This window comes from Engystomops pustulosus, chromosome 4 (assembly GCF_040894005.1).
Source record: "Engystomops pustulosus chromosome 4, aEngPut4.maternal, whole genome shotgun sequence".
In the NCBI taxonomy this organism is placed as follows: Eukaryota; Metazoa; Chordata; class Amphibia; order Anura; family Leptodactylidae; genus Engystomops; species Engystomops pustulosus.
This window is the reverse complement of record NC_092414.1, coordinates 226,921,086-226,949,044: the sequence shown is the minus strand read 5'-3', so window position 1 is coordinate 226,949,044 and position 27,959 is coordinate 226,921,086. Positions and strand designations below refer to the sequence as shown.

Below are 27,959 nucleotides of genomic sequence, written 5' to 3'. Positions count from 1 at the left end.
TAGCGTGAAGGTCCCTGGGCTCTCCACTGCTCCTGGCGTGAAGGCCCCTGGGCTCTCCTCTGCTCCTGGCGTGTAGGCCCCTGGGCTCTCCACTGCTCCTGGCGTGAAGGCCCCTGGGCTCTCCTCTGCTCCGGGTGTGAAGGCCCCTGGGCTCTCCTCTGCTCCTGGTGTGAAGGTCCCTGGGCTCTCCACTGCTCCTGGTGTATAGGCCCCTGGGCTCTCCTCTGCTCCTGGCGTGAAGGCCCCTGGGCTCTCCACTGCTCCTGGCGTGAAGGCCCCTGGGATCTCCACTGCTCCTGGAGTGAAGGTCCCTGGGCTCTCCACTGCTCCTGGCGTGAAGGCCCCTGGGCTCTCCACTGCTCCTGGTGTTTAGGCCCCTGGGCTCTCCACTGCTCCTGGCGTGAAGGCCCCTGGGCTCTCCACTGCTCCTGGCGTGAAGGCCCCTGGACTCTCCACTGCTCCTGGTGTTTAGGCCCCTGGGCTCTCCACTGCTCCTGGCGTGAAGGCCCCTGGGCTCTCCTCTGCTCCTGGCGTGAAGGTCCCTGGGCTCTCCTCTGCTCCTGGCGTGAAGGTCCCTGGGCTCTCCACTGCTCCTGGCGTGAAGGTCCCTGGGCTCTCCACTGCTCCTGGCGTGAAGGCCCCTGGGCTCTCCTCTGCTCCTGGCGTGTAGGCCCCTGGGCTCTCCACTGCTCCTGGCGTGAAGGCCCCTGGGCTCTCCTCTGCTCCGGGTGTGAAGGCCCCTGGGCTCTCCTCTGCTCCTGGTGTGAAGGTCCCTGGGCTCTCCACTGCTCCTGGTGTATAGGCCCCTGGGCTCTCCTCTGCTCCTGGCGTGAAGGCCCCTGGGCTCTCCACTGCTCCTGGCGTGAAGGCCCCTGGGATCTCCACTGCTCCTGGAGTGAAGGTCCCTGGGCTCTCCACTGCTCCTGGCGTGAAGGCCCCTGGGCTCTCCACTGCTCCTGGTGTTTAGGCCCCTGGGCTCTCCACTGCTCCTGGCGTGAAGGCCCCTGGGCTCTCCACTGCTCCTGGCGTGAAGGCCCCTGGACTCTCCACTGCTCCTGGTGTTTAGGCCCCTGGGCTCTCCACTGCTCCTGGCGTGAAGGCCCCTGGGCTCTCCTCTGCTCCTGGCGTGAAGGTCCCTGGGCTCTCCTCTGCTCCTGGCGTGAAGGTCCCTGGGCTCTCCACTGCTCCTGGCGTGAAGGCCCCTGCGCTCTCCACTGCTCCTGGCGTGAAGGTCCCTGGGCTCTCCACTGCTCCTGGCGTGAAGGTCCCTGGGCTCTCCTCTGCTCACGGCGTGAAGGCCCCTGGGCTCTCCACTGCTCCTGGTGTGAAGGCCCCTGGGCTCTCCACTGATCCTGGCGTGAAGGCCCCTGGGCTCTCCACTGCTCCTGGCATGAAGGCCCCTGGGATCTCCACTGCTCCTGGCGTGAAGGCCCCTGGGCTCTCCTCTGCTCCTGGTGTGAAGGTCCCTGGGCTCTCCACTGCTCCTGGTGTATAGGCCCCTGGGCTCTCTTCTGCCCCTGGCGTGAAGGCCCCTGGGCTCTCCTCTGTTCCTGGCATGAAGGCCCCTGGGCTCTCCTCTGCTCCTGGCGTGAAGGTCCCTGGGCTCTCCTCTGCTCCTGGCGTGAAGGCCCCTGGGCTCTCCACTGCTCCTGGCGTGATGGCCCCTGGGCTCTCCTCTGCTCCTGGCGTGAAGGCCCCTGGGCTCTCCTCTGCTCCTGACGTGAAGGCCCCTGGGCTCTCCTCTGCTCCTGGCGTGAAGGCCCCTGGGCTCTCCTCTGCTCCTGGCGTGAAGGCCCCTGGGCTCTCCTCTGCTCCTGGCGTGAAGGCCCCTGGGCTCTCCACTGCTCCTGGCGTGATGGCCCCTGGGCTCTCCTCTGCTCCTGGCGTGAAGGCCCCTGGGCTCTCCTCTGCTCCTGACGTGAAGGCCCCTGGGCTCTCCTCTGCTCCTGGCGTGAAGGCCCCTGGGCTCTCCACTGCTCCTGGTGTGAAGGTCCCTGGGCTCTCCACTGCTCCTGGTGTGAAGGTCCCTGGGCTCTCCACTGCTCCTGGTGTGAAGGCCCCTGGGCTCTCAACTGCTCCTGGTGTGAAGGTCCCTTGGCTCTCCACTGCTCCTGGCGTGAAGGCCCCTGGGCTCTCCACTGCTCCTGGCGTGAAGGCCCCTGGGCTCTCCTCTGCTCCTGGCGTGAAGGCCCCTGGGCTTTCCTCTGCTCCTGGCGTGATGGCCCCTGGGCTCTCCACTGCTCCTGGTGTGAAGGTCCCTGGGCTCTCCACTGCTCCTGGCGTGAAGGCCCCTGGGCTCTCCTCTGCTCCTGGCGTGAAGGTCCCTGGGCTCTCCACTGCTCCTGACTTGAAGGTCCCTGGGCTCTCCACTGCTCCTGGCGTGAAGGTCCCTGGGCTCTCCACTGCTCCTGGTGTGAAGGACCCTGGGCTCTCCTCTGCTCCTGGTGTGAAGGCCCCTGGGCTCTCCTCTGCTCCTGGCGTGAAGGCCCCTGGGCTCTCCTCTGCTCCTGGCGTGAAGGCCCCTGGGCTCTCCTCTGCTCCTGGCGTGAAGGCCCCTGGGCTCTCCTCTGTTCCTGGCGTGAAGGTCCCTGGGCTCTCCACTGCTCCTGGCGTGAAGGTCCCTGGGCTCTCCACTGCTCCTGGTGTGAAGGTCCCTGGGCTCTCCACTGCTCCTGGTGTGAAGGCCCCTGGGCTCTCCACTGCTCCTGGTGTGAAGGTCCCTGGGCTCTCCACTGCTCCTGGTGTGAAGGCCCCTGGGCTCTCCACTGCTCCTGGCGTGAAGGTCCCTGTTCTCTCCTCTGCTCCTGGCGTGAAGGCCCCTGGGCTCTCCTCTGCTCCTGGCGTGATGGCCCCTGGGCTCTCCACTGCTCCTGGTGTGAAGGTTCCTGGGCTCTCCACTGCTCCTGGCGTGAAGGCCCCTGGGCTCTCCTCTGCTCCTGGCGTGAAGGTCCCTGGGCTCTCCTCTGCTCCTGGCGTGAAGGTCCCTGGGCTCTCCACTGCTCCTGGTGTGAAGGCCCCTGGGCTCTCCTCTGCTGAATTTGCTGTTACTTTGGAAAATAGGAAGTTGGGGGTCATCCTGCGGAGATTCAATCAATTTTCACAGGTAAACCCCAGATTAGGGATATCGTAGGACTGAAACAAGTGCTGATTACTTGAGCTGATCCATGGTCACATGCTGTTATGAATGGAGTGGTTATAGGTGGTGACGCGCTGGGTACAAGATCAGGGGTGTAATGGTGGTATGCTCTCACTCTCTGCTACAGATACCCAGACTGTGCTGAACCTGATGGAGCACACCTTGGCCCTGGACGACACTCTAAGAGTCAAAGCTGAGAATCTTATCCGAATTTTCCAGAGTAACTTATTCCAAGCTTTGCTGGGTAAGAATGAGCAAGCATTGGGTTCTGAGTGTAAGACATTTGGGTGCCAAAGCGTCGCAGGTGATATTGGGAGAGCGATGCTTGGTTGTGGGGGGTTGCAGGTTGGTGGGGGCTGATATTTAATTTGACTTTGCCCTTGTTTTTCCCTTGTGCAGATATCCAGGAATATTACGAGATGATGCTTACCTATAACCCGCTGGTGTCCTTGCACAGAGTCTTCAGTGATAGAGTGAGTAGATCCCAGATTTTCACCTCGGGCTTAATTGGTCAAATTATAGGACGCAAATTTGACCTTTTTCTGGATCATGTGAGTGTGGCAGAATATTTAGGGAAAGTATTGGAGTATCTCCAATGGCGGTATACTCCATACCTTCCTTATACCCCAAATTATGTAATGGCCTAACAGGACAACCAGATAAGGCCTTATTTTCAAAATGGGAGTCGATCCTTGAAGCAGAAGACCTTTCCCCCAGATTTAAGATGGTTGGGGCAAGATCAGAGAAGCCATGGTTTTGGAAAAATGGGGGGATATCCACTTCAGATTTATTCATAGAACAATTATTGGTTTCAACATCCCCCCTCCATCCGGCGGCTCCCCAGCAGATGACATTGTGCCCCAAATGCAATATCCCTATGATAGATCTTTACCACGGCATCTGGTTGTGCTCACACTCTCAAACCCTATGGACCCAGGGGCTGAAAGAGGTACGAGAAAAATACCATTTGTCCCTGCCAAACAACCTAGTACTGCTATTGTTCCATGAAGATGTCAGGTTTGCACATATTTGCAGCATAATAGCACTAGTCCGCGAAAACTGGAGTTCTGCGGATGCGCAGTAGCTCAGGCTTCGGAGCCGAGATTCTGCAGCCGCCGGCCTGCGTTCTGCGCATGCGCAGAACTCCAGTTTCATAGCTGCATGCTGAAGCTATCTGGTAGGAGGATCAAAGAATATAGGGGCTAAAAAGAACTATCCTTACATACATTAGATGCACCTACCACTGGATCTACCTTAATAGGGAGCTCCGTAGTGGTAGGTTTCCTTTAAAGGTTGGACTTGATGGGTCCTTTTCCAGCCTTATATACTATAATACTATGATGATATTGCAGGCCGGCTGGGGAAACTAAATCTTCCGGCTAATGTCCCAGAAACCTCCTGAAATGCGGAGGAGACAGTTTGGCACATCAGAAGGATGTGACCTGGAGTGTCTAGTTTCTTTTACATTTCTCATGTTGCAAATGTATGACTGATTTGTGTTCATCTGTGTCCTCATCTCGGTAGTCCTAGAGCAGAGTCCTGTCCACTATCTACCTTCCACAGATGAGCTTTTCCCTTGTGCCTTGCCCTCATCTCTTTAGCCATAGAGCAGAGTCCTGGCCACCATCTACCTCCCATGGATGAACCTGTGCCTGGTGCCATGTTCTCATGCCTGTAGTCATAGAACAGTCGTAGTCCTGTCTTCTGTCTACCTCCCACAGATTAACCTGTGCCGGGTCCTCATCTCTGTAGTCATAGAGCAGAGTCCTGTCCACTGTCTACCACCCACAGATGAGCCTGCCCCTGGTGTCATTTCTTCATCTCTGTAGTCATAGAGCAGAGTCCTGTTCGCTGTCTCCAACCCACAGATGAGCCTGCCCCTGGTGTCATTTCTTCATCTCTGTAGTCATAGAGCAGAGTCCTGTACGCTGTCAGGATTCAGGGGTAGTGGACCCACTGAAGCTGACATCTGGGAGTCTAAGTGACACTCGGTTTTCAACAGATACCGCTCAAAAGTGGGTTGAACTTGCTGCGTCAGGATACCACCAGGCTTGACTTTGCTCACGGTGGTGGCCAAGGCGAGGCGCAGAATCGTAAGGCAGAGACTGAGTCATGGACAGGCAGCACAGGATCAGGGTCGGGGATGTAGCAGAAGGTCAGGACAGGTGGCAAAGGATCAGAGTCAGGAAGGTAGCAGGAAGTCACAACGGAAAAGAAGCAGGCAGTAAGGTACAGCTTTCTCAGAGGCATAGAGCACAAATATCTGGCGGGGTTTGCAGGAAGCTGGACCGCGGGAGATATTGCTGGAGCACGGTGAGGTGAGTCAGGCTGCCGTAGCTATCCAATCAGGACATGGGTCGCAGGAGCACCTGTGACAGTTATCCTCCTCTTTGGCCTCCCCCTCTTCTTGCTCTGGAGAAATCTCCAGGGAACACCGGATGTTTTCTTTGGGCTCCCAGGAGCTTTCTTCTGGCCCGAACCCCTTCCAGTCGATAAGGAAGAACCTCTTCCCTCTAACCGTCTTCATATCCAGGAGCTCCTTTACCTCAAAGACATCGGTGGAATCAGCCTGAGGAGCAGGAGAAGGCAGTTGCCGGGAGAAGAGGTTCTGGATAACTGGCTTCAGAAGAGAGACATGGAAGGAGTACGGGATGCGCATGGTGGTTGGAAGAAGAAGCTTATATGCCATAGGGTTAATCCGCTTTAGCACCTCAAATGGACGAAAAAAGAAACAAGAACCAAGCTTGTATCTGGGAATCTTCAGCCGCACGTACCTAGAAAACAGCCACACTTTATCATCCGGGGAGAAGACTGGAGGAGACCTGGGTTTCTTGTCGGCCTTGGTTTCAGTGCGGGTGGAAGCCCAAAGTAGATATTGACGCATTTGCTCCAGATGGATTTGAGATCTTGAACCAATTCTTCCACCGCAGGAACATCAGAAGGGACAGACAGAGGGAGAGGTGGGCGTGGATGTCGTCCATAGACAATACAGAAGGGGGAGGCCCCGGCAGAATCAGAGTCCAGAGAATTGTATGAGAATCACACCCAAGATTAGAGGTTAGACCAATTGTCTTGTCGAGCGGAGACAAAGTCCCGTAGGTAGCAGCCCAAAGTCTGGTTGACCCTCTCCATTTGCCCATTAGACTGCAGATGATAAGCCCAGTAGAAGTCCAGCTTAAATTGTAGTTGGCTGCACAAAGAACGCTAGGACTTGGAAACCAACTGCACTTCTCGGTCTGAAACGATATGCTGAGGAAGTCCGTAAAGCCGGGAGATGTGAAGGTAGAACAGGCTGGCAAGATGAGGAGCTGACGTAAATCCACAGGAGCTACAAGTCGTTAAGGAGGAATATGTCGCAGAGCTGGTTCTTCCCCAACTACGTCTTAGGCACGAGAGAGGGCAATCAGAGTTCTCTGCTGGAAGAAAATGATTCAAGAAGTGTAAACTAGAGAAGAAGAGAGACCAGCGAGCCTGCCTTGGGTTGAGATGCTGAGCAGTCTACACATATAGGAGGTTCTTGTGGTCTGTATGGATACAGACCGAATGACGAGCTCCTCTAAGGCAAGGCAAGCTTTATGGCCAGAAGTTCCTGATCTCCTATGGAGTAGTTATTCTCTGCAGCTGAGATTTTGGAGAAGAAACCACAAGTGAGGGTTCGGCACTTGGGCCCTTTCTGGGTGAGAACGGCTCTAGCTTCTACCGAGGAAGCATCAACCTCTAGCAGGATCGGCGTTCTTTTTTGTCCGTGCCACAGTGGGAGACACAAGAGAGGAGAAATGCGGTATGAATTGCCGGCAGTAATTGGGGAAGCCCATCCATCTGTTGTTCCTTGTCAGAGATGATGTATCCGAGGAAAGGAAGACTCTTTTGGTGGAATTTGCACTTCTCGAGCTTTGCATATAAGCCATTGGCCCTTGGGTAACTGGGAACTTGCCGTACATGGGCCGGATGCGACTCAAGGTCCGTGAAGAACACCAGATCATTGTCTAGATGGACCACGACACAGGTATAAAGCAAGTCTCTGAAAATGTCATTGAAAAACTCCTAGAACACTGCTGGGTCATTACAGAGTCTAAATGGCATGAAGACCATCACGAGTATTGAAGGTGGTCTTCCATTCATCACCTTCACAAATGTGTATGAGATTATACGCTCCACGTATAACCCTCTGGTTCTGTCTCTTCTCTGTCCCATCTGGTTCTGTCTCTTCTATCTACTCTCCTTCCCCTCTGGTTATGTCTCTTCTATGTCTCCTGTGGTTCTGTTTCTTCTCTCTCCTCTCTCCCCTCTGTCCGCTCCGGTTCTGTCTCTTCTCTGTCCCCTCTGGTTCTGTCTCTTCTCTGTCCCCTCTGGTTCTGTCTCTTCTCTGTCCCCTCTGGTTCTGTCTCTTCTCTGTCCCCTCTGGTTCTGTCTCTTCTCTGTCCCCTCTGGTTCTGTCTCTTCTCTGTCCCCTCTGGTTCTGTCTCTTCTCTGTCCCCTCTGGTTCTGTCTCTTCTCTGTCCCCTCTGGTTCTGTCTCCTCTCTTTCCCCTCTGGTTATGTTTCTTTTCTGTCCCCTCTAGTTCTGTCTCTTCTCTCTCATCTTTTTCTCTGGTTCTGCCTCTTCTCTGTCCCCTCTGGTTCTGTTTCTTCTCTGCCCCCTCTGTCCCGTCTGGTTCTGTCTCTTCTCTTTCCCTTCTGGTTCTGTCTCATCTCTGTCCTCTCTGTCCCGTCTGGTTCTGTCTCTTCTCTCTCCTCTATGTCCCGTCTGGTTCTGTCTCTTCTCTCTCCTCTGTGTCCCCTCTGCTTCTGTCTCTTCTCTCTCCTCTGTGTCCCCTCTGGTCCTGTTTCTTCTCTCTCCTCTGTCCCCTCTGGTTCTGTCTCTTCCCTGTCCCCTCTGGTTCTGTCTCTTCTCTGTCCCCTCTGGTTCTGTCTCTTCTCTGTCCCCTCTGGTTCTGTCTCTTCTCTTTCCCTTCTGGTTCTGTCTCTTCTCTTTCCCTTCTGGTTCTGTCTCTTCTCTTTCCCTTCTGGTTCTGTCTCATCTCTGTCCTCTCTGTCCCGTCTGGTTCTGTCTCATCTCTGTCCTCTCTGCCCTGTCTGGTTCTGTCTCTTCTCTCTCCTCTGTCCCCCCTCTGGTCCTGTCTCTTCTCTCTCCTCTGTCCCCTCTGGTTCTGTCTCTTCTCTGTCCCCTCTGGTTCTGTCTCTTCTCTGTCCCCTCTGGTTCTGTCTCTTCTCTGTCCACTCTGTTTCTCTGGTTCTGTCTCTTCCCTGTCCACTCTGGTTCTGTCTCTTCCCTGTCCACTCTGGTTCTCTCTCTTCTCTGTCCCCTCTGGTTCTGTCTCTTCTCTGTCCCCTCTGGTTCTGTCTCTTCTCTGTCCCCTCTGGTTCTGTCTCTTCTCTCTCTCCTCTCTGGTTCTGTCTCTTCTCTCTCTCCTCTCTGGTTCTGTCTCTTCTCTCTCTCCTCTCTGGTTCTGTCTCTTCTCTCTCTCCTCTCTGGTTCTGTCTCTTCTCTCTCTCCTCTCTGGTTCTGTCTCTTCTCTCTCTCCTCTCTGGTTCTATCTCTTCTCTCTCTCCTCTCTGGTTCTGTCTCTTCTCTCTCTCCTCTCTGGTTCTGTCTCTTCTCTCTCTCCTCTCTGGTTCTGTCTCTTCTCTCTCTCTTCTCTGGTTCTGTCTCTTCTCTCTCTCTTCTCTGTTTCTGTCTCTTCTCGGTATGCGGTATGTCTCTTCTCTGTCCGCTCTGGTTCTGTCTCTTCTCTGTCCCCTCTGGTTCTGTCTCTTCTCTGTCCCCTCTGGTTCTGTCTCTTCTCTGTCCACTCTGTTTCTCTGGTTCTGTCTCTTCCCTGTCCACTCTCTCTCCTCTCTGGTTCTGTCTCTTCTCTCTCTCCTCTCTGGTTCTGTCTCTTCTCTGCCCCCTCTGGTTCTGTCTCTTCTCTGTCCACTCTGTTTCTCTGGTTCTGTCTCTTCCCTGTCCACTCTCTCTCCTCTCTGGTACTGTCTCTTCTCTCTCTCCTCTCTGGTTCTGTCTCTTCTCTCTCTTTTCTCTGGTTCTGTCTCTTCTCGGTATGCGGTATGTCTCTTCTCTGTCCCCTCTGGTTCTGTCTCTTCTCTGTCCCCTCTGGTTCTGTCTTTTCTCTGTCCCCTCTGGTTCTGTCTCTTCTCTCTCCGCTCTGGTTCTGTCTCTTCTCTCTCCGCTCTGGTTCTGTCTCTTTTCTCTCCGCTCTGGTTCTGTCTCTTTTCTCTCCTCTCTGGTTCTGTCTCTTCTCTCTCCGCTATGGTTCTGTCTCTTCTCTCTCCGCTATGGTTCTGTCTCTTCTCTCTCCTCTCTGGTTCTGTCTCTTCTCTCTCCTCTCTGGTTCTGTCTCTTCTCTCTCCGCTCTGGTTCTGTCTCTTCTCTCTCCGCTCTGGTTCTGTCTCTTCTCTCTCCGCTCTGGTTCTGTCTCTTCTCTCTCCGCTCTGGTTCTGTCTCTTCTCTCTCCTCTCTGGTTCTGTCTCTTCTCTCTCCTCTCTGGTTCTGTCTCTTCTCTCTCCTCTCTGGTTCTGTCTCTTCTCTCTCCTCTCTGGTTCTGTCTCTTTTCTCTCCTCTCTGATTCTGTCTCTTCTCTGTCCCCTCTGGTTCTGTCTCATCTCTGTCCACTCTGGTTCTGTCTCTTCTCTGTCCCCTCTGGTTCTCTCTCTTCTCTGTCCCCTCTGGTTCTCTCTCTTCTCTGTCCCCTCTGGTTCTCTCTCTTCTCTGTCCCCTCTGGTTCTCTCTCTTCTCTGTGCCCTCTGGCTCTGTCTCTTCTCTGTCCCCTCTGGTTCTGTCTCTTCTCTGTCTCCTCTGGTTCTGTCTCTTCTCTCTCCTCTCTGTCTCTCTGGTTCTGTCTCTTCTCTCTCCTCTCTGGTTCTGTCTCTGGTTCTGTCTCTTCTCTCTCCCCTCTGGTTCTGTGTCTACTCTCTCCTCTCTGGTTCTGTCTCTTCTCTCTCCTCTCTGGTTCTGTCTCTTCTCTGTCCCCTCTGGTTCTGTCTCTTCTCTCTCCTCTCTGGTTCTGTCTCCTCTCTGTCTCTTAGTCACAGTGTCTTGGTGAGTAAGAGCAGCCTCGCGTGGGTCTCTCTCTCCACCCCCTTGGCTCTGTCTCTGTTCAGCTGTCTCTCCTCCCTCTGCCCTCCTCCCTCTTTCCCGCAGAAGGCTGCAGGCTGCTTTCTTCCTCTCTCGCAGACCCTCTGTCTCTCCTCTCTCTGTCCCTCTGTCTTTCCCCGTCCTCACCCTGTTTTCCCTGCCCCTCTCTCTATCCTCCCACACCAGACGGACGGACGGACAGGAGGCCTGGTGTGGGGGGAGGGAGGGGTGCTCCTGCAGTGATTTTGGATGTGGTTAAGCAGCGGAGGGGACCATGGATTGTCTGTGTATTGTCACCACTAAGGTAAGACCCCAGTGACCCCCGCCTGTGACATGTATGGATGTATGTATATGGAGAGGGAGGCAGATAGTGATGACAAGAGGGGGCGCTACACCACAGGACACCCTACAGCCTCAGCACCTATAGGGGGGGGGGGCATACTGTACATACAGAGAAGAAGCCCCTCACATGAAGGAGCCCAGATAGAGGACACAACATGTGCAGCCACAAGGCAGGCCGCTGGCCGAGGTGCTGAAGGCCCAGAGCTCTGTGTAGTGCTATGTGCATGTATATACTACCCCATACATACCTGTATCCTCCTCTATACTGTACTGGTGCTCTGTGTAGTGCTATGTGCATGTATATACTACCCCATACATACCTGTATCCTCCTCTATACTGTACCAGAGCTCGGTGTAGTCCTATGTACATGTATATACTACCCCATATATACCTGTATCCTCCTCTATACTGTACCGGAGCTCTGTGTAGTCCTATGTATATACTACCCCATATATACCTGTATCCTCCTCTATACTGTACCAGAGCTCGGTGTAGTGCTATGTGCATGTATATACTACCCCATATATACCTGTATCCTCCTCTATACTGTCCCGGAGCTCTGTGTAGTCCTATGTACATGTATATACTACCCCATATATACCTGTATCCTCCTCTATACTGTACCAGAGCTCTGTGTAGTCCTATGTACATGTATATACTACCCCATACATACCTGTATCCTCCTCTATACTGTACCAGAGCTCTGTGTAGTCCTATGTACATGTATATACTACCCCATATATACCTGTATCCTCCTCTATACTGTACCGAAGCTCTGTGTAGTGCTATGTACATGTATATACTACCCCATATATACCTGTATCCTCCTCTATACTGTACCAGAGCTCTGTGTAGTGCTATGTGCATGTATATACTACCCCATATATACCTGTATCCTCCTCTATACTGTACCAGAGCTCTGTGTAGTCCTATGTACATGTATATACTACCCCATATATACCTGTATCCTCCTCTATACTGTACCGGAGCTCTGTGTAGTCATATGTATATACTACCCCATATATACCTGTATCCTCCTCTATACTGTACCAGAGCTCTGTGTAGTGCTATGTGCATGTATATACTACCCCATATATACCTGTATCCTCCTCTATACTGTACCAGAGCTCTGTGTAGTGCTATGTGCATGTATATACTACCCCATATATACCTGTATCCTCCTCTATACTGTACCAGAGCTCTGTGTAGTCCTATGTATATACTACCCCATATATACCTGTATCCTCCTCTATACTGTACCAGAGCTCTGTGTAGTGCTATGTGCATGTATATACTACCCCATATATACCTGTATCCTCCTCTATACTGTACCAGAGCTCTGTGTAGTCCTATGTATATACTACCCCATACATACCTGTATCCTCCTCTATACTGTACCAGAGCTCTGTGTAGTCCTATGTACATGTATATACTACCCCATATATACCTGTATCCTCCTCTATACTGTACCGGAGCTCTGTGTAGTCATATGTATATACTACCCCATATATACCTGTATCCTCCTCTATACTGTACCAGAGCTCTGTGTAGTGCTATGTGCATGTATATACTACCCCATATATACCTGTATCCTCCTCTATACTGTACCAGAGCTCTGTGTAGTCCTATGTATATACTACCCCATATATACCTGTATCCTCCTCTATACTGTACCAGAGCTCGGTGTAGTGCTATGTGCATGTATATACTACCCCATATATACCTGTATCCTCCTCTATACTGTCCCGGAGCTCTGTGTAGTCCTATGTACATGTATATACTATCCCATATATACCTGTATCCTCCTCTATACTGTACCGAAGCTCTGTGTAGTCCAAGTACATGTATACACTACCCCATATATATCTGTATCCTCCTCTATACTGTACCGGAGCTCTGTGTAGTGCTATGTGCATGTATATACTACCCCATATATACCTGTATCCTCCTCTATACTGTCCCGGAGCTCTGTGTAGTCCTATGTACATGTATATACTACCCCATATATACCTATATCCTCCTCTATACTGTCCCGGAGCTCTGTGTAGTGCTATGTGCATGTATATACTACCCCATATATACCTGTATCTTCCTCTATACTGTCCCGGAGCTCTGTATAGTCCTATGTACATGTATATACTACTCCATATATACCTGTATCCTCCTCTATACTGTACCGGAGCTCTGTGTAGTCCTATGTACATGTATATACTACCCCATACATACCTGTATCCTCCTCTATACTGTACTGGTGCTCTGTGTAGTGCTATGTGCATGTATATACTACCCCATATATACCTGTATCCTCCTCTATACTGTACCGGAGCTCTGTGTAGTCCTATGTACATGTATATACTACCCCATATATACCTGTATGCTCCTCTATACTGTACCAGAGCTCGGTGTAGTCATATGTATATACTACCCCATATATACCTGTATCCACCTCTATACTGTACCGGAGCTCTGTGTAGTCCTATGTACATGTATATACTACCCCATATATACCTGTATGCTCCTCTATACTGTACCAGAGCTCTGTGTAGTAATATGTATATACTACCCCATATATACCTGTATGCTCCTCTATACTGTACTGGAGCTCTGTGTAGTCCTATGTATATACTACCCCATATATACCTGTATGCTCCTCTATACTGTACCGGAGCTCTGTGTAGTCATATGTATATACTACCCCATATATACCTGTATGCTCCTCTATACTGTACCGGAGCTCTGTGTAGTGCTATGTGCATGTATATACTACCCCATATATACCTGTATCCTCCTCTATACTGTACCAGAGCTCTGTGTAGTCCTATGTATATACTACCCCATATATACCTGTATCCTCCTCTATACTGTACCAGAGCTCGGTGTAGTGCTATGTGCATGTATATACTACCCCATATATACCTGTATCCTCCTCTATACTGTACCGGAGCTCTGTGTAGTCCTATGTACATGTATATACTACCCCATATATACCTGTATGCTCCTCTATACTGTACCAGAGCTCTGTGTAGTCATATGTATATACTACCCCATATATACCTGTATGCTCCTCTATACTGTACCAGAGCTCTGTGTAGTCCTATGTACAAGTATATACTACCCCATATATACCTGTATGCTCCTCTATACTGTACCAGAGCTCTGTGTAGTCCTATGTACATGTATATACTACCCCATATATACCTGTATCCTCCTCTATACTGTACCGGAGCTCTGTGTAGTGCTATGTGCATGTATATACTACCCCATATATACCTGTATCCTCCTCTATACTGTACCGGAGCTCTGTGTAGTGCTATGTGCATGTATATACTACCCCATATATACCTGTATCCTCCTCTATACTGTACCGGAGCTCTGTGTAGTCCTATGTACATGTATATACTACTCCATATATACCTGTATCCTCCTCTATACTGTACTGGAGCTCTGTGTAGTGCTATGTGCATGTATATACTACCCCATATATACCTGTATCCTCCTCTATACTGTACCGGAGCTCTGTGTAGTCCTATGTACATGTATATACTACCCCATATATACCTGTATGCTCCTCTATACTGTACCAGAGCTCTGTGTAGTAATATGTATATACTACCCCATATATACCTGTATCCTCCTCTATACTGTACTGGAGCTCTGTGTAGTCCTATGTATATACTACCCCATATATACCTGTATGCTCCTCTATACTGTACTGGAGCTCTGTGTAGTCCTATGTATATACTACCCCATATATACCTGTATGCTCCTCTATACTGTACCAGAGCTCTGTGTAGTCCTATGTACATGTATATACTACCCCATATATACGTGTATCCTCCTCTATACTGTACCGGAGCTCTGTGTAGTCCTATGTACATGTATATACTACCCCATATATACCTGTATCCTCCTCTATACTGTACCAGAGCTCTGTGTAGTCCTATGTATATACTACCCCATATATACCTGTATGCTCCTCTATACTGTACTGGAGCTCTGTGTAGTCCTATGTATATACTACCCCATATATACCTGTATGCTCCTCTATACTGTACCGGAGCTCTGTGTAGTCCTATGTATATACTACCCCATATATACCTGTATGCTCCTCTATACTGTACCGGAGCTCTGTGTAGTGCTATGTACATGTATATACTACCCCATATATACCTGTATCCTCCTCTATACTGTACTGGAGCTCTGTGTAGTCATATGTATATACTACCCCATATATACCTGTATGCTCCTCTATACTGTACCAGAGCTCTGTGTAGTCCTATGTACATGTATATACTACCCCATATATACCTGTATCCTCCTCTATACTGTACCGGAGCTCTGTGTAGTCCTATGTACATGTATATACTACCCCATATATACCTGTATCCTCCTCTATACTGTACCAGAGCTCTGTGTAGTCCTATGTACATGTATATACTACCCCATATATACCTGTATGCTCCTCTATACTGTACCGGAGCTCTGTGTAGTCATATGTATATACTACCCCATATATACCTGTATCCTCCTCTATACTGTACCGGAGCTCTGTGTAGTGCTATGTGCATGTATATACTACCCCATATATACCTGTATCCTCCTCTATGCTGTACTGGAGCTCTGTGTAGTGCTATGTGCATGTATATACTACCCCATATATACCTGTATCCTCCTCTATACTGTACCGGAGCTCTGTGTAGTGCTATGTGCATGTATATACTACCCCATATATACCTGTATCCTCCTCTATGCTGTACTGGAGCTCTGTGTAGTGCTATGTGCATGTATATACTACCCCATATATACCTGTATCCTCCTCTATACTGTACCGGAGCTCTGTGTAGTGCTATGTGCATGTATATACTACCCCATATATACCTGTATCCTCCTCTATACTGTACCAGAGCTCTGTGTAGTCCTATGTACATGTATATACTACCCCATATATACCTGTATGCTCCTCTATACTGTACCAGAGCTCTGTGTAGTCCTATGTACATGTATATACTACCCCATATATACCTGTATCCTCCTCTATACTGTACCGGAGCTCTGTGTAGTCCTATGTACATGTATATACTACCCCATATATACCTGTATCCTCCTCTATACTGTACCGGAGCTCTGTGTAGTGCTATGTGCATGTATATACTACCCCATATATACCTGTATCCTCCTCTATACTGTACCAGAGCTCTGTGTAGTCCTATGTATATACTACCCCATATATACCTGTATCCACCTCTATACTGTACCGGAGCTCTGTGTAGTCCTATATATATACTACCCCATATATACCTGTATCCTCCTCTATACTGTACTGGTGCTCTGTGTAGTCCTATGTACATGTATATACTACCCCATATATACCTGTATGCTCCTCTATACTGTACTGGAGCTCTGTGTAGTCCTATGTATATACTACCCCATATATACCTGTATGCTCCTCTATACTGTACCGGAGCTCTGTGTAGTCATATGTATATACTACCCCATATATACCTGTATCCTCCTCTATACTGTACCGGAGCTCTGTGTAGTGCTATGTACATGTATATACTACCCCATATATACCTGTATCCTCCTCTATACTGTACCGGAGCTCTGTGTAGTCCTATGTACATGTATATACTACTCCATATATACCTGTATGCTCCTCTATACTGTACCAGAGCTCTGTGTAGTCCTATGTATATACTACCCCATATATACCTGTATGCTCCTCTATACTGTACCGGAGCTCTGTGTAGTCCTATGTATATACTACCCCATATATACCTGTATCCTCCTCTATACTGTACCGGAGCTCTGTGTAGTCCTATGTACATGTATATACTACTCCATATATACCTGTATGCTCCTCTATACTGTACCAGAGCTCTGTGTAGTCCTATGTACATGTATATACTACCCCATATATACCTGTATGCTCCTCTATACTGTACCAGAGCTCTGTGTAGTCCTATGTACATGTATATACTACCCCATATATACCTGTATGCTCCTCTATACTGTACCAGAGCTCTGTGTAGTCATATGTATATACTACCCCATATATACCTGTATCCTCCTCTATACTGTACCAGAGCTCTGTGTAGTCCTATGTACATGTATATACTACCCCATATATACCTATATCCTCCTCTATACTGTCCCGGAGCTCTGTGTAGTAATATGTATATACTACCCCATATATACCTGTATCCTCCTCTATACTGTACTCGAGCTCTGTGTAGTCATATGTATATACTACCCCATATATACCTGTATCCTCCTCTATACTGTACCAGAGCTCGGTGTAGTGCTATGTGCATGTATATACTACCCCATATATACCTGTATCCTCCTCTATACTGTCCCGGAGCTCTGTGTAGTCCTATGTACATGTATATACTATCCCATATATACCTGTATCCTCCTCTATACTGTACCGGAGCTCTGTGTAGTGCTATGTGCATGTATATACTACCCCATATATACCTGTATCCTCCTCTATACTGTCCCGGAGCTCTGTGTAGTAATATGTATATACTACCCCATATATACCTGTATCCTCCTCTATACTGTCCCGGAGCTCTGTGTAGTAATATGTATATACTACCCCATATATACCTGTATCCTCCTCTATACTGTACCAGAGCTCTGTGTAGTCCTATGTACATGTATATACTACCCCATATATACCTGTATCCTCCTCTATACTGTACTGGAGCTCTGTGTAGTCATATGTATATACTACCCCATATATACCTGTATCCTCCTCTATACTGTACCGGAGCTCTGTGTAGTGCTATGTGCATGTATATACTACCCCATATATACCTGTATCCTCCTCTATACTGTACCGGAGCTCTGTGTAGTCCTATATATATACTACCCCATATATACCTGTATCCTCCTCTATACTGTACCAGAGCTCGGTGTAGTGCTATGTGCATGTATATACTACCCCATATATACCTGTATCCTCCTCTATACTGTACCGGAGCTCTGTGTAGTCCTATATATATACTACCCCATATATACCTGTATCCTCCTCTATACTGTACCAGAGCTCGGTGTAGTGCTATGTGCATGTATATACTACCCCATACATACCTGTATCCTCCTCTATACTGTACTGGTGCTCTGTGTAGTCCTATGTACATGTATATACTACCCCATATATACCTGTATGCTCCTCTATACTGTACTGGAGCTCTGTGTAGTCCTATGTATATACTACCCCATATATACCTGTATGCTACTCTATACTGTACCAGAGCTCTGTGTAGTCCTATGTACATGTATATACTACCCCATATATACCTGTATCCTCCTCTATACTGTACTGGTGCTCTGTGTAGTGCTATGTGCATGTATATACTACCCCTTATATACCTGTATCCTCCTCTATACTGTACCGGAGCTCTGTGTAGTCCTATGTACATGTATATACTACCCCATTTATACCTATATCCTCCTCTATACTGTCCCGGAGCTCTGTGTAGTCCTATGTACATGTATATACTACCCCATATATACCTGTATCCTCCTCTATACTGTACCGGAGCTCTGTGTAGTCCTATGTACATGCATATACTACCCCATATATACCTGTATCCTCCTCTATACTGTACCGGTGCTCTGTGTAGTCCTATGTACATGTATATACTATCCCATATATATCTGTATCCTCCTCTATACTGTACCAGAGCTCTGTGTAGTCCTATGTACATGTATATACTACCCCATATATACCTGTATCCTCCTCTATACTGTACTGGAGCTCTGTGTAATGCTATGTGCATGTATATACTACCCCATATATACCTGTATCCTCCTCTATACTGTACCGGAGCTCTGTGTAATGCTATGTGCATGTATATACTACCCCATATATATCTGTATCCTCCTCTATACTGTACTGGTGCTCTGTGTAGTCATATGTATATACTACCCCATATATACCTGTATCCTCCTCTATACTGTACTGGTGCTCTGTGTAGTCCTATGTACATGTATATACTACCCCATATATACCTGTATGCTCCTCTATACTGTACTGGAGCTCTGTGTAGTCCTATGTATATACTACCCCATATATACCTGTATGCTACTCTATACTGTACCAGAGCTCTGTGTAGTGCTATGTGCATGTATATACTACCCCATATATACCTGTATGCTCCTCTATACTGTACCAGAGCTCTGTGTAGTCCTATGTACATGTATATACTACCCCTCTCTATTCCTGTATCCTCCACTATATAACTGTATACTGTCCCCATATCTATACACCCGATCACTATATACCTGTATACTGTCCTCATATCTATACACCTGATCACTATATACCTGTATACTGTCCTCATATCTATACACCTGATCACTATATACCTGTATACTGTCCCCATATCTATACACCTGTTCACTATATACCTGTATACTGTCCCCATATCTATACACCTGATCACTATATACCTGTATACTGTCCCCATATCTATACACCTGATCACTATATACCTGTATACTGTCCTCATATCTATACACCTGATCACTATATACCTGTATACTGTCCCCATATCTATACACCTGATCACTATATACCTGTATACTGTCCCCATATCTATACACCCGATCACTATACACCTGTATACTGTCCCCATATCTATACACCTGATCACTATATACCTGTATACTGTCCCCATATCTATACACCTGATCACTATATACCTGTATACTGTCCCCATATCTATACACCCGATCACTATACACCTGTATACTGTCCCCATATCTATACACCTGATCACTATATACCTGTATACTGTCCCCATATCTATACACCTGATCACTATACACCTGTATACTGTCCCCATATCTATACACCTGATCACTATATACCTCTATACTGTCCCCATATCTATACACCTGATCACTATATACCTGTATACCGTCCTCATATCTATACACCTGATCACTATATACCTGTATACTGTCCCCATATCTATACACCTGATCACTATATACCTGTATACTGTCCCCATATCTATACACCTGATCACTATATACCTGTATACTGTCCCTATATCTATACACCTGATCACTATATACCTGTATACTGTCCCCATATCTATACACCTGATCACTATATACCTCTATACTGTCCCCATATCTATACACCTGATCACTATATACCTGTATACCGTCCTCATATCTATACACCTGATCACTATATACCTGTATACTGTCCCCATATCTATACACCTGATCACTATATACCTGTATACTGTCCCCATATCTATACACCTGATCACTATATACCTGTATACTGTCCCCATATCTATACACCTGATCACTATATACCTGTATACTGTCCCCATATCTATACACCCGATCACTATATACCTGTATACTGTCCCCATATCTATACACCTGATCACTATATACCTGTATACTGTCCCCATATCTATACACCTGATCACTATATACCTGTATACTGTCCCCATATCTATACACCTGTATACTGTCCCCATATATATACACCTGATCACCATATACCTGTATACTGTCCCCATATCTATACACCTGATCACTATATACCTGTGTACTGTCCTCATATCTATACACCTGATCACTATATACCTGTATACTGTCCTCATATCTATACACCTGATCACTATATACCTGTATACTGTCCCCATATCTATACACCTGATCACTATATACCTGTATACTGTCCCCATATCTATACACCTGATCACTATATACCTGTATACCGTCCCCATATCTATACACCCGATCACTATATACCTGTATACTGTCCCCATATCTATACACCTGATCACTATATACATGTATACTGTCCCCATATCTATACACCTGATCACTATATACCTGTATACCGTCCCCATATCTATACACCTGATCACTATATACATGTATACTGTCCCCATATCTATACACCTGATCACTATATACCTGTATACTGTCCCCATATCTATACACCTGATCACTATATACCTGTATACCGTCCCCATATCTATACACCTGATCACTATATACCTGTATACTGTCCCCATATCTATACACCTGATCACTGTATACCTGTATACTGTCCCCATATCTATGCACCTGATCACTATATACCTGTATACTGTCCCCATATCTATGCACCTGATCACTATATACCTGTATACCGTCCCCATATCTATACACCTGATCACTATATACCTGTATACTGTCCCCATATCTATACACCTGATCACTGTATACCTGTATACTGTCCTCATATCTATACACCTGATCACAATACACCTGTATACTGTCCCCATATCTATACACCTGATCACTATATACCTGTATACTGTCCCCATATCTATACACCTGATCACTATGTACCTGTATAATGTCCCCATATCTATACACCTGATCACTATATACCTGTATACTGTCCCCATATCTATACACCTGATCACTATATACCTGTATACCGTCATCATATCTATACACCTGATCACTATATACCTGTATACTGTCATCATATCTATACACCTGATCACTATATACCTGTATACTGTCCCCATATCTATACACCTGATCACTATATACCTGTATACCGTCATCATATCTATACACCTGATCACTATATACCTGTATACTGTCATCATATCTATACACCTGATCACTATATACATGTATACTGTCCCCATATCTATACACCTGATCACTATATACCTGTATACTGTCCCCATATCTATACACCTGATCACTATATACCTATATACTGTCCCCATATCTATACACCTGATCACTATATACCTGTATACTGTCCCCATATCTATACACCTGATCACTATATACCCGTATACTGTCCCCATATCTATACACCTGATCACTATATACCTGTATACTGTCCCCATATCTATACACCTGATCACTATATACCTGTATACTGTCCCCATATCTATACACCTGATCACTATACACCTGTATACTGTCCCCATATCTATACACCCGATCACTATATACCTGTATACTGTCCCCATATCTATACACCTGTATACTGTCCCCATATCTATACACCTGATCACTATATACCTGTATACTGTCCCCATATCTATACACCTGATCACTATATACCTGTATACTGTCCCCATATCTATACACCTGATCACTATATACCTGTATACTGTCCCCATATCTATACACCTGATCACTATATACCTGTATACTGTCCCCATATCTATACACCTGATCACTATATACCTGTATGCTATTCTATACTGTACCGGAGCTCTGTGTAGTCATATGTATATACTACCCCATACATACCTGTATCCTCCTCTATACTGTACCAGAGCTCTGTGTAGTCCTATGTACATGTATATACTACCCCTCTCTATTCCTGTATCCTCCACTATATAACTGTATACTGTCCCCATATCTATACACCCGATCACTATATACCTGTATACTGTCCTCATATCTATACACCTGATCACTATATACCTGTATACTGTCCTCATATCTATACACCTGATCACTATATACCTGTATACTGTCCCCATATCTATACAGCTGTTCACTATATACCTGTATACTGTCCCCATATCTATACACCCGATCACTATATACCTGTATACTGTCCTCATATCTATACACCTGATCACTATATACCTGTATACTGTCCCCATATCTATACACCTGATCACTATATACCTGTATACTGTCCCCATATCTATACACCTGATCACTATATACCTGTATACTGTCCCCATATCTATACACCTGATCACTATATACCTGTATACTGTCCCCATATCTATACACCTGATCACTATATACCTGTATACTGTCCCCATATCTATACACCTGATCACTATATACCTGTATACTGTCCCCATATCTATACACCTGATCACTATACACCTGTATACCGTCCCCATATCTATATACCTGATCACTATATACCTGTATACCGTCCTCATATCTATACACCTGATCACTATATACCTGTATACTGTCCCCATATCTATACACCTGGTCACTATGTACCTGTATACTGTCCCCATATCTATACACCTGATCACTATATACCTGTATACTGTCCCCATATCTATACACCTGATCACTATATACCTGTATACCGTCATCATATCTATACACCTGATCACTATATACCTGTATACTGTCCCCATATCTATACACCTGATCACTATATACCTGTATACTGTCCCCATATCTATACACCTGATCACTATACACCTGTATACTGTCCCCATATCTATACACCCGATCACTATATACCTGTATTCTGTCCCCATATCTATACACCTGATCACTATATACCTGTATACTGTCATCATATCTATACACCTGATCACTATATACCTGTATACTGTCCCCATATCTATACACCTGATCACTATATACCTGTATACTGTCCCCATATCTATACAGCTGATCACTATATACCTGTGTACTGTCCTCATATCTATACACCTGATCACTATATACCTGTATACTGTCCCCATATCTATACACCTGATCACTATATACCTGTATACTGTCCCCATATCTATACACCTGATCACTATGTACCTGTATACTGTACCCATATCTATACACCTGATCACTATGTACCTGTATACTGTCCCCATATCTATACACCTGATCACTATATACCTGTATACTGTCCCCATATCTATACACCTGATCACTATATACCTGTATACCGTCCCCATATCTATACACCTGATCACTATATACTTGTATACTGTCCCCATATCTATACACCCGATCACTATATACCTGTATACTGTCCCCATATCTATACACCTGATCACTATATACCTGTATACTGTCCCCATATCTATACACCTGATCACTATACACCTGTATACTGTCCCCATATCTATACACCTGATCACTATATACCTGTATACCGTCCCCATATCTATACACCTGATCACTATATACCTGTATACTGTCCCCATATCTATACACCTGATCACTATACACCTGTATACTGTCCCCATATCTATACACCTGATCACTATATACCTGTATACCGTCCCCATATCTATACACCCGATCACTATATACCTGTATACTGTCCCCATATCTATACACCCGATCACTATATACCTGTATACTGTCCCCATATCTATAAACCTGATCACTATACCTGTATACTGGCCCCATATCTATACACCTGATCACTATACACCTGATCACTATATACCTGTATACCGTCCCCATATCTATACACCCGATCACTATATACCTGTATACTGTCCCCATATCTATACACCCGATCACTATATACCTGTATACTGTCCCCATATCTATAAACCTGATCACTATACCTGTATACTGTCCCCATATCTATACACCTGATCACTATACACCTGATCACTATATACCTGTATACTGTCCCCATATCTATACACCTGATCACTATATACCTGTATACTGTCCCCATATCTATACACCCGATCACTATATACCTGTATACTGTCCCCATATCTATACACCTGATCACTATATACCTGTATACTGTCCCCATATCTATACACCTGATCACTATATACCTGTATACTGTCCCCATATCTATACACCTGATCACTATATACCTGTATACTGTCCCCATATCTATACACCTGATCACTATATACCTGTATACTGTCCCCATATCTATACACCTGATCACTATATACCTGTATACTGTCCCCATATCTATACACCTGATCACTATATACCTGTATACTGTCCCCATATCTATACACCTTATCACTATATACCTGTATACTGTCCCCATATCTATACACCTGATCACTATATACCTGTATACTGTCCCCATATCTATACACCTGATCACTATATACCTGTATACTGTCCCCATATCTATACACCTGATCACTATATACCTGTATACTGTCCCCATATCTATACACCTTATCACTATATACCTGTATACTGTCCCCATATCTATACACCTGATCACTATATACCTGTATACTGTCCCCATATCTATACACCTGATCACAATACACCTGTATACTGTCCCCATATCTATACACCTGATCACTATATACCTGTATACTGTCCCCATATCTATACACCTGATCACTATATACCTGTGTACTGTCCCCATATCTATACACCTGATCACTATACACCTGTGTACTGTCCCCATATCTATACACCTGATCACTATATACCTGTATACTGTCCCCATATCTATACACCCGATCACTATATACCTGTATACTGTCCTCATATCTATACACCTGATCACTATACACCTGTGTACTGTCCCCATATCTATACACCTGATCACTATATACCTGTATACTGTCCCCATATCTAAACACCTGATCACTATATACCTGTATACTGTACCCATATCTATACACCCGATCACTATATACCTGTATACTGTCCCCATATCTATACACCTGATCACTATATACCTGTATACTGTCCCCATATCTAAACACCTGATCACTATATACCTATATACTGTCCCCATATCTATACACCTGATCACTATATACCTGTGTACTGTCCCCATATCTATACACCTGATCACTATATACCTGTATACTGTCCCCATATCTATACACCTGATCACTATATACCTGTATACTGTCCCCATATCTATACACCTGATCACTATATACCTGTATACTGTCCCCATATCTATACACCTGATCACTATATACCTGTATACTGTCCCCATATCTATACACCTGATCACTATATACCTGTATACTGTCCCCATATCTATACACCCGATCACTATATACCTGTATACTGTCCCCATATCTGTACACCCGATCACTATATACCTGTATACTGTCCCTATATCTATACACCTGATCACTATATACCTGTATACCGTCCCCATATCTATACACCTGATCACTATATACCTGTATACTGTCCCCATATCTATACACCTGATCACTATATACCTGTATACTGTCCCCATATCTATACACCTGATCACTATATACCTGTATACTGTCCCCATATCTATACACCTGATCACTATGTACCTGTATACTGTCCCCATATCTATACACCTGATCACTATACACCTGTATACTGTCCCCATATCTATACACCTGATCACTATATACCTGTATACTGTCCCCTTATCTAAACACCTGATCACTATATACCTGTATACTGTACCCATATCTATACACCCGATCACTATATACCTATATACTGTCCCCATATCTATACACCTGATCACTATATACCTGTATACCGTCCCCATATCTATACACCTGATCACTATATACCTGTATACCGTCCCCATATCTATACACCTGATCACTATATACCTGTATACTGTCCCCATATCTATACACCTGATCACTATATACCTGTATACTGTCCCCATATCTATAAACCTGATCACTATATACCTGTATACTGTCCCCATATCTATACACCTGATCACTATATACCTGTGTACTGTCCTCATATCTATACACCTGATCACTATATACCTGTATACTGTCCCCATATCTATACACCCGATCACTATATACCTGTATTCTGTCCCCATATCTATACACCTGATCACTATATACCTGTATACTGTCCCCATATCTATACACCTGATCACTATATACCTGTATACTGTCCCCATATCTATACACCTGATCACTATACACCTGTATACTGTCCCCATATCTATACACCTGATCACTATATACCTGTATTCTGTCCCCATATCTATACACCTGATCACTATATACCTGTATACTGTCATCATATCTATACACCTGATCACTATATACCTGTATACTGTCCCCATATCTATACACCTGATCACTATATACCTGTATACTGTCCCCATATCTATACACCTGATCACTATATACCTGTGTACTGTCCTCATATCTATACACCTGATCACTATATACCTGTATACTGTCCCCATATCTATACACCCGATCACTATACACCTGTATACTGTCCCCATATCTATACACCTGATCACTATATACCTGTATACCGTCCCCATATCTATACACCTGATCACTATATATCTGTATACCGTCCCCATATCTATACACCTGATCACTATAAACCTGTTTACTGTCCTCATATCTATACACCTGATCACTATATACCTGTATACTGTCCCCATATCTATACACCTGATCACTATATACCTGTATACCGTCCCCATATCTATACACCTGATCACTATATATCTGTATACCGTCCCCATATCTATACACCTGATCACTATAAACCTGTATACTGTCCTCATATCTATACACCTGATCACTATATACCTGTATACCATCCCCATATCTATACACCTGATCACTATATACCTGTATACTGTCCTTCTATCTATACACCTGATCACTGTATACCTGTATACTGTCCCCATATCTATACACCTGATCACTGTATACCTGTATACTGTCCCCATATCTATACACCTGATTACTATATACCAGTATACTGTCTCCATATCTATACACCTGATCACTATATACCTGTATACTGTCCCCATATCTATACACCTGATCACTATATACCTGTATACTGTCCCCATATCTATACACCTGATCACTATATACCTGTATACCGTCCCCATATCTATACACCTGATCACTATATACCTGTATACTGTCCCCATATCTATACACCTGATCACTATATACCTGTATACTGTCCCCATATCTATACACCCGATCACTATACACCTGTATACTGTCCCCATATCTATACACCTGATCACTATATACCTGTATACTGTCCCCATATCTATACACCTGATCACTATACACCTGTATACTGTCCCCATATCTATACACCTGATCACTATATACCTGTATACTGTCCCCATATCTATGTACCTGATCACTATATACCTGTATACTGTCCCCATATCTATACACCCGATCACTATATACCTGTATACTGTCCCCATATCTATACACCTGATCACTATATACCTGTATACTGTCCCCATATCTATACACCTGATCACTATATACCTGTATACTGTCCCCATATCTATACACCCGATCACTATATACCTGTATACTGTCCCCATATCTATACACCTGATCACTATATACCTGTATACTATCCCCATATCTATACACCTGATCACTATATACCTGTATACTGTCCCCATATCTATACACCTGATCACTATATACCTGTATACCGTCCCCATATCTATGCACCTGATCACTATATACCTGTATACTGTCCCCTTATCTATACACCTGATCACTATATACCTGTATACTGTCCCCATATCTATACACCTGATCACTATACACCTGATCACTATATACCTGTATACTGTCCCCATATCTATACACCTGATCACTATATACCTGTATACTGTCCCCATATCTATACACCCGATCACTA

At 45.7% G+C, this 27,959-nt stretch overlaps 1 protein-coding gene across 1 annotated transcript in view; it reads left to right on the top strand.

Annotated features, from left to right (window-relative positions):
* The window catches only part of LOC140128823 (disks large homolog 1-like), a 95,987-nt gene that overhangs the window by 16,686 nt on the left and 51,342 nt on the right, over positions 1-27,959 (top strand). Inside the window, exons 2-3 of the mRNA XM_072150526.1 lie at positions 3,264-3,380; positions 3,536-3,609. Coding sequence (XP_072006627.1) covers positions 3,264-3,380; positions 3,536-3,609 — 191 coding nt within the window. The remainder of the gene's footprint in view (positions 1-3,263; positions 3,381-3,535; positions 3,610-27,959) is intronic.